Here is a 9,379-nt window from a genome sequence, read left to right on the forward strand (position 1 = left end):
AATAGAGACTCAACAAATACTTAATAAATGAATCAGCGAGCATCCAGATTTCCCAAGATATTATCAGCGGGGGTGGAGGGGAGGAGACTGAAGATAAAAGTGGAAAACAGATGTTTTCTTTGAGCTGCAGTAGGTCTAACAAAAAAACCAGCCTTTTACAATCAGGAGCTTTGACATCAACGTGTAGATTTGCAGCTTCTCTTGACTTGCAGGAGCCCTAGGAACAATGGGGCTGGAGTCCTCCGCCCTGACAATCAGTCACAGCTACTCCCTGGGCAGGGCGGGGGCTCACCGTGAGCCTCCAGTCCTCCTCCTCCCTGTTGTCACTGCACCTCTTTAGAGAACTAGGTCTCTGAACAATGTTTCTACCTAAAGTGGAAAAAAATTTAAGCCACATGACTTTTCTGACACTCACCTGCTCTGTTTATGTACCTGCCCGGCCCTGAACGTGTTTTGAGATCAATGGGTCTTCCAGTCTGCTGGGACATATAGTGGTGAACGAGGTCAAGACTGAATCCAAGCCACATGCGACCCGTTGCTAGATTGTGGCTGCCATTCCATTCAACTTGGAAAGTGTTGTGCAGACTCACAAGAAAGTTCCAGTTGGGAGGGATGTTTGGTGGCTAGTCCAGTGACCTCATTTTACAAACGAGGGCTCCGACGCCCAGGGAGATGTGACTTACACAGTTACATAGCCAGTTAATGGCAAGGCTTGACTCAGGACCTGGGGTCCTGAAGCCAGTATGATGTCAGGGCCACCAGCCATGCAGGCCATGCCCTCTGTAAAGGTGACCAGCTGAGATGACATCTGAGGGAGAGGTCGGCTGAAATCTAGTCCTTGCTCCCCCTGCACCCGGCTCAGAGCTGCCTCCACTGGAGGAGGCCACCTTTTCTCAATCCGCACAAAGATGTGAGGACTCCAGGCAGCCCTGTGTGGTATAAGTAAAAATAACAATAAAAGAAGAAAGAGGGAGGGAGGGAAGGAGGATGCAAAACAGGACTTTTGAGTCAAAAAGATCCAGGTTTGAATCTTGGCTCTTCCCATTCCTGTGCTACCTTGAGCAAGTCAGAGGATATCTGGGACTCAGTTTCTTTGTAAAAACGGGGATGTTAATAATACCTAACATGCCCTGGCTGGTGTGCCTGAGTGGGTTGAGAGTGGTCTCACGCACTGAAAGGTCCCAGGTTGATTCCCAGCCAGGGCTCCGGAATTTGCAGTGTGCAGCAACAAAAAATAATAATGCCTACCCCTCAGAGCTGTTGTGCAGATGCCCACGGCCAGAGACACGATGGGTGGTCAGTAGAGTGGCAGCCAAGTGAGTGGAAGCCATGTTTTGCAAGGGCCTCAGAGATGGGCTGCAGCCCTTTTAACTCTCTGTCTCCTGCCCTCACAAAGCATGGTGAGCATCACCACGGGGCAGCCACTCTCCCAGAGCAGGTGGAGCCTGGGAGGAGCAGCAGGCAGCCAGGACACACAGTGGCCCTGACGCCCCGGACTGGAGGTGAGGAGAGTGCACCTTGCTGGCCTGGGGCCTTCAAATGCCAAAGTCACCTCCGGGCGCCTGAGACGTCCCCCAGCTTGTAGGTGACTGTATGCTCTGTACAGTGACAGGGGATGTCAGGATTCCCTGTGAGCTCTGTGGCTGCTCCTTCTAGCTATGACACCTAATGAGGCTCGGTTTCCACCTGGATGGGGTGAGAAGCATGGTCCCCTTCCCTCTCCCGGGATGGTAGCTACAGGCGCTCACCATGGTCCGGTGTCCACATTCTGTCGGAGGCTGTGCTGCAATACAGCCTCTGACAAAATTAGACGCCCATGCTCCGGTAACAGAATTATTCACCTGCGTACCAAAAAAGGTTGGGAAATAGCAGTCTGCATGTGGCCTGTGCCCAGACAACTCCGGGAAGTTCATGCTGTAAGATGTAACGTTGTAGTGAATTTGTCCAACATGAAAAACATGTCAGCCGGGCCTACTGTGGGCCCATGTGCTAAGAGTGTCCCCAACAGGAGACGGGGGCAGGCGTGCTTTCCTTAGTGAGGAGCAGAAAAATCGTCCAAGTGTTAAAGGCACAAGCACAGACTCAACTAAATTTTAACAATTAAACTTTTTTGAGTAATAAAAAGAATGAAAAGGCTTGTTCTATTAAGAAAATAATAAAAATAATAATGGCATCTTCCCTACCAGCCTCCCTAGAGCAAACATTGCTTTTGAAAGTCCTTGGAAGAGTGGAGAGAGCTGTTCAAAAGTAAGGGATAATTATTTTCATTGTTTCCAAAGTAATCCATCTTCAGTGTGGAGAATATCAGTGAGCAAAGAAAGAGAATTAAACTCCTTCACAACCCCAGCACCTTTGTAATCACAGATCTCGCCTGCTCAGTCGGCTCGGCTGCCATAACAGAGTCTGCATACCCGAGACTAAGTGCCTTTAACAGCAGACCGTATTTTCTCACAGCTGAAGGCTGAAGACCAAGGCCAAGGTGCCCACAGGGTTGAAACTTCTCTCCATGGCTTGCAGACTGCTGCCTTCTCACTGTGTCTTTACATGGCCTTTCCTGTGTGTCTCTTCTTATAAGGACACCCACCGGTCCTGTTGGGTTAGGGCCCCACCCTTATGGCCTCATTTAGCAATAATTACTTCCTTTGAAGTCCCTATCTCCAAAAACAGTCACATTGAGTATAGGACTTCAAAATATGAGTTTGGAGGGGACACAGTTCAGTCTGTCAGTCTGACCTACTGTATCAGAATCTTTATTTTAACAAGATCCCTCCAGTAATTCATACACACATTAAGGCTTAATTCATACACACATTAAGGCTTGAGACGTACTGGTTTTAGTGTTTAACCTTCCCATCTTTCTTTTTTACATAGCTTTATATATATACCAAAATGCAATAAAACTGTATGTACTGTTTCATCAGCTGCTTGTTCAGCTTAGCAGTATTTATTTAGCATGTATCAACAGTATCCCATTTAATGTCATATTATTCTGTAACATCATACATTATGACCAGAGAATATTCCATTATATGGATGTATCTTAATGTTCCTAATCAGCTCGGTATTTATGTTGTTTTCCACTTTTTACTGTTATTAAAAAACAACTGTAATGACCATCCATGAAGCAGCATTTGTGCACAGCCATGTTATCCTAAGAAAAATTTGAATGTAATAACTTTTGTACCCTGTAGGGGGCCCTCGCCAAGCTCAGTCTCCTCAGCCCTCGAGATCTGGAAGCCCCTCCCAGCAGAGGCTCTCCCCACAAGGCCAGCAGCCCCTGAGCCCCCAGTCGGGATCCCCACAGCAGCAGAGATCACCAGGTTCTCCACAGCTGCCCCGGGCATCCAGCAGCGGCTCTCCAAACCAGGCCTCCAAGCCAGGTGCCACCCTCCCCTCACAGCCCCGCCCCCCTGTGCAAGGCCGCAGCACCTCCCAACAGGGCGAAGAGTCCAGGAAGCCAGCACCACCCCACCCCCATCTCAAGTAAGTACCTCGGATTGGGAAGGGTATAGAGTGGGGTTGTGGTGTGGGAGGGACTCAAAGGAAGACACACTGAGGCCTCATCCAGACTTGAAATGGGAAGGAGGCCTAGAGGATGGAACATGGGGGGCAGGTAGGGCCTGCAAGGTGAGAGTATAGATTAGGCCCTGCCATGGCCCTTCAGATATATACATGTATCTGTTCTCTCATGCTGCATAACAAGCCACCCCAAAACTTAGAGGCTTAAGGTAAAACCATTTTCTTGGTTCATAATTTCTCAGTTCAGCAGTTTGTTGGGAGTTTGGCTCAGCTGGGAGGTTCTTCTGCAGGTGCCTCCCGGAGAGTTGCCAGATAAAATACAGGATGCCCAGTGAGATTTGAATTTCAGATAAACCATGAGTAATCTTGAGTATAAATATGCCCTCACATATTGCATGGGATGTATCTATACTAAAAAAGTATTTGTTTTTCATCTGAAATTCAGTTTAAGGCCTGTATTTTTGTTTACTAAATCTAGCAACCATACCCCCTGGGATCACTCATAATGCTGCAGGCATCTGACACGTCACCGGGGCCGGACGGTCACCAGGGCCTCACGGTCACCAGGGCCTCATGCACACATCTGGCACCTGCTGGTTGGCGCTGGCTGCCAGCTGGGCCTCCAGCGGTCGGGCCGAGCTTCCTCACATGGTAGAATTACATTCCAAAAGGGCACAAGAAGCTCAAGGCCTCTTGAGGTGCAGTCTTAGAAGCTTCACAGTGTCATTTCATTCCATCCCCTGCTGTTGGTCAAGGCCAGTTGCATGGCCAAGCCTGGACTCAAGAGGCAGCAAAACAGGCTCTTGATGGGAAGACCTACAAGTCACAGGGCAGAAGGGTGGGTCGCAGGGACGGAGGAATCTGTGCCGTCGTTTCTCCATCACAGGACATTCCCTCTCCTCTCAAGCCCATCTCTTGGTTTGAGGTCAGAAAGAGAGACTCCAAATGTGGGGGTCTTTTGGAAAGTGGCTCCCTTCAACTCCAAACACTAATATTGATTATCATAGTTTGACACTAGTATCGACTACCTACTTTGTATGTGCCAAGCACTTTACCTGGTTAGGTGTTTTGTTTTGTTTTTAATTCTCACAAGCTCCAACAGGAAGCACCAGAATTTCAAAGGGGGCTGGAATTGTAAGGGCTTCAGGGATGAGATGGGAATGGATTCCCAGAGACACAGGCCTCCCGATTCCCAAATGCTGGGAAGTATAGGGGAGCATCCACAGCCTGGAGTGGAGGCAGCACTTTAAAGTTTGCCAGATGGGTTTGCACACACAGGTGGAGAGCAGTGCAGCTGTCTGGTGACGCCTGCTGTCTGAGCAGCCTGGGCTGGTGGACAGAGTGAGCCTCAGGTGCTCCGGTCACTGGCTGTGAGCCCCAACTTCTGTACCTAAAAACAGGCTACCAGTAACCACCTTGCAGGTTAAGTCATGTGGGTGACATATCTAGGATCACAAGCCTTGGAATGCCTGGTCTCTGGTCTTAATATCCTTGTGACAATGGGCTCACCCACCTGGCTTCCAGGCAAGCCCCCCACAACACATTTCCTCAGGAGCCTAGGCCTGGTCGCCCCCAAACTCCCTTGCCTTTGTTTCAGCAAATCCCAGTCCCTGACTAACAGCCTCAGCACATCGGACGCTTCCCAGCGTGGAGCTCCAAGCGAAGACGAGGCCAAGGCCGAAACCATCCGCAACCTGAGGAAGTCTTTTGCCAGCCTGTTCTCTGACTAACGGGGTCCAGCCTGGGAGGGGGTGCTTTCCACTCTCCCTCTCCCACCTCCTCTTCCTTCTCAGCCTTGGTTTCTGAGGGGACCAGAATGGAGGGCCTGAGAATATACTTTCTAATGCCTCTGACCCAGGAACTGAGTATCTATACTGTCCCCTTCCCTTCTCCATGACATTCCAGCTTTGTCCGGCTGAGACTGGGCCTTTGAGAGCCTTCAGGTTCCTCAAAACGGGCCTTAATGGTGGGCGTCCATCACCTGTCTCTCCTCCCCCCCCCGCCCCCCCGGATGCTTGCTTCCCTGCCACAGATACCCAAGTGAGATGTCTGCGTGGCTAGTTTTCACATCTTGTTAGTGTTTTGCTTGCCTTTGGGCAAAAGCCCCCTCTAGGCCTTGCCCGCCTCCATCAAATGAAGACACTGCAGTCGGACCTCAGCAGTATAGGAGGCAATAATCTATTGACAGTGTTTTGCAAACAAAAGGAGAAAAGCCGGCCAGGGGAACCTCTCATCTACCATGCTAGTTTCATCTGGAGACCTCACCTGACTTGCAGGCAACGGCCCATCATGACTGGCCATGCCCCGGTGGGATCTTGATGACAAGGGAAAGAAACCAGGTCCTGTGAGACACGTGGGGCCTTTCAAACCACACAGAGACCGACGGGAGACTGTGGGGATGCTGCTCCCACCAGAATGGACAGCCAAGAGCAGACCACAGGTCCTTTCAGGAAGAGTTTCTAGTTCCCAGAGGAGGACGCCGCCCTCAGCTTCCCGAAGGAGTTAGTTAGGTTAGGGCTTCTCCACCCACTATTACTTGTCTACCGCCAGGAATTCTCTCTGAATTCCCTCCAGGAATGTTGTTTACTCCTCAAGGATTTATGAGGAACCAGAGAGAATCAGATTAACATCACAGGCTCAGAAAGCTGGGAGGATAGTAACCTCTAGTCGGCATTTCACAAACTGCACAGCAAGATGCTGGCAGGTTACTCCATTACAAAAGGGTCCCATGGCCAAACATGTTGGGGAAACACTGTCTATATTTCTTTTTGAGGTTGGTCATACACCTTACACGTCAACAACTTGGAATTCCTATGTAAAGACATTAGATTTAGCTGTGTTTAACCCAAACCTATTTGAACAAGCTGACTGCAGAGCTGGAGAACACAGCCCTGACGCCCTTCCCGTACAGCACGCAGCCTCCCGTGACCACGGAGCAGGGCGGTCCCACATCACCAAGCACCTGGTGCTAGAAACATTGTAGGTGTCGGAGCCAACCTCCTGGTCCAGAACAGAGCCATGTGATCCCTTTCCAGTCCCCTTTGTGACTTGAAACCCGTCTTCCCCTCGCTATTCACAGGGAAGGGACAGAGGAGGTAAAAATGAAAGTGTCCGTGGCCTAGACCTGCATTCTGAATGAAAGAGTGAGGGAAAACTTGAGGGCAGGTGTAACACCGAAAAGCCCACCATTTTAGGAGCTTAAAAACACAGAAAATACCTGAGGCGATCATCATGCTTATACAGAGATTAAGATTGAAAGAAGTCAAACAATCTCACCCACTTCTCAGAAATAAAATACAGCTTGAAACACACAGCAAAGGGACACTAGGCTAGTTTCCCAAAGTGTGGGCCATGGCTGTGTGCGCAGCTAGCTTCATCTCAGACCAACGGAGTCAGAATTGCTGGTCATGAGATCCAAACCTCTCTTTGTCATCTCCCTGCAGGCATGTGGGAGTTAGACTGGCACCCTGACTGAGGCATCTGGGAAAGCTGCTATAGGAAGCAGTATTGTGTGGATTCATTACAGACCCAGGTTCCACTCTCGGTGAGCAAAATTAGTGGCTCCTTAAACAATGACTATGCAGCTTAATTTTCCCATTTTCCTTTATTCTGTCCCTCAACGTTCAAACTGTATCTCCCAGATAGTCCGAGTAGCACAAACTCCTTTGTCAGGCCAGGCATTCTGACTTAATAGCCATGCACAGATGATCCATGACACAACACTAGTTTATAACCAACACCTAAGTTTCCCGCTGGTCTGTGTATGAAAGTCGAGACCAAGGGTCTTGTGGAGACCAGAGATTTCCCCCAAATGGACTGTTTTCTCACTTTTAACTTGAATAACTGAAATTTTTTAAATGGGGAAGGACAAAAAGCAGGGGTGAGGGGAGTCACGGGCGATTCTAAAAAGTTGTTTGTTGGTTGGCTTTGTTTCACCGTTTTCCAAAGAAAGGCTTACATTCCCCCTGCTCCAGGCTGACTTGGTGAGGCTGAAACATGCCAGATGCATGTATGTTGTGGTAAAGTGTAGCACAAGGAGCAGGGATTTAAACACAGCCTCAACAGACCGCTCCACCAGCCAGACAAAATACCTTCTTGCAGAGTGTCCTCACAGTGTGCGAAAACAGTCCTGTTTAATTAAATGTCAACTCAGCTTTCCACAGACATAGACTGTACATCGTTTCTCCTCCATTAAATCCCTGTGTTCTCTTTGTCTTACAACATTCACTCCCTTCAGTTCCTGCTCAGGGGCACTTAGTTCTACCTCTCCAACATTTCAGGGGTGACGGGCCTTCACACGGTAACAAATACAATAGCAAACCCCAAGAGCCCGAACATCAACCACCTGCTGGCAGTTCTCACTTGAATTTGCTATGAAAGGTGTGCAAGGAGAAAGCAAGCTAGTGTAGGTACCTCGTGAACGACTAGGCGAATAAAACAGAGCGCTGCTTGACACACAGTAAGTGGTCAGGTCATGTTCAGGCTGGAATTAATAAAATGTAAACAAAATGTTAAGACTGAAGAAAAAGTCCGTTTTATTTCTAAGTATCAATGTGAGGAAGTCATTTGCCCAGGAACAGAATCGAACCAACAGAGGGATTAGTGAACGGAGATAAGCTAAAGAAAAAGAAAATCTATGGCAGTTTTTTACCCTCAGGAAGAGGTTGCAGACTCTAAACTGAGTCTGAAAAGGAATGGGAGCAAGCAGGCTCAGGGGCCACAAGACCAACCCCTGGTGGGCACAGCCCAAAGAGGTGAGTTCTTGCAGGGGGGGAGGGGGAGAGAATGAGTTGCCACTGTCAGCATCAGTCAGAAGAGGCCGGGGCGAGCAGGCCAGGACAACACCAGAGCTTGCACAGAGAAGACCCCGGACCTGGACTCCCACCCTGACCACACCCTGCGCAGAGGCCACAGCAGGGCAGGCTTTCCACAGCGGAGCCCCTGGAGCCTCCCGCAGGCAGTGCTTTCCGAGCTGGAGCAGCGGAGCTCCCAAAGCAGGTGGCAGCTCGTTCTGTTTGCGAGTTGGAGCTGGTTAGCTCAGCACTGCAGATGATGCCAGGATCTCTATTGGAGGAAGAGCCCACGGCCTAGGAGCACTTCCACACGTTCCAAATGTTTTACCCTGGAGTGCAGGCTGGCTGGTCACTAACTGTCCTAGCAAGTGTCAAAGCTATCTCTGACTCCTAAGCAGCCACTGCTTAAATTCAGGGTTTCACTAACATTTAGGTTCTCAGAGAAGGCGGCACTTGTGGGTTTGGTCAGAGACAAAGTGGAAGGTTGGGCAAAAAGCAAGTCAAATCAGTTCATTAATCCAACACAATGCCCAGGCACAGAAGCTCCGTTTCCAGGCAAACACGCAGCCATGCTGATGACACCTAGTCCTGTGCCCAGGGCTCTCAAGCAGCAGGCCAAGAAGAAAGGGACGTGGCTAGAAATAGTGGCATTCCTTACGGGAAACCAATCCACAACTGAACGCCCCTCCTATAATGTGTCCACCCTTTACAATCTTAAATACCCTTCAATTTTATTCTGATCGGTCCTCCCATTTTTAATTTCAATTTCCAAATTCTCCTATTTTATGTATCTACTCTTCATGGTCTTTCACTGAGTCTAGGGAAGAAAGTTAACATTGTCTTGCCTCTCAATATTTCGCTATGGAATAGCAGAAATGTAAGTGCCAGGAACTATTGGGGAATCCCAGGAGACATTAAGATTAAATCTTTATTTCAGGTGACTTACCTTTATTTTAGGTAAGTTACCCGAAATAAAGATTTAATCTTAATGTCTTTATTCTCTCCCCCCTCCCCCCCCTGCAAGAACTCACCTCTTTGGGCTGTGCTCACCAGGGGGTGGTCTTGTG

General features: G+C 49.1%; 1 protein-coding gene across 1 annotated transcript in view; it reads left to right on the forward strand.

Annotated features, from left to right (window-relative positions):
* The window catches only part of SYN3 (synapsin III), a gene marked incomplete at its 5' end in the record, with an annotated part of 352,341 nt that extends 343,018 nt beyond the window's left edge, over positions 1-9,323 (forward strand). Inside the window, 2 exons of the mRNA XM_079775841.1 lie at positions 3,192-3,483; positions 5,117-9,323. Coding sequence (XP_079631967.1) covers positions 3,192-3,483; positions 5,117-5,249 — 425 coding nt within the window. The 3' untranslated portion in view covers positions 5,250-9,323. The remainder of the gene's footprint in view (positions 1-3,191; positions 3,484-5,116) is intronic.
* Positions 9,324-9,379: the final 56 nt, after the last annotated feature.

Source organism: Cnephaeus nilssonii (genome assembly GCF_951640355.1).
Source record: "Cnephaeus nilssonii genome assembly, chromosome: 6".
NCBI classification, from domain to species: domain Eukaryota; kingdom Metazoa; phylum Chordata; class Mammalia; order Chiroptera; family Vespertilionidae; genus Cnephaeus; species Cnephaeus nilssonii.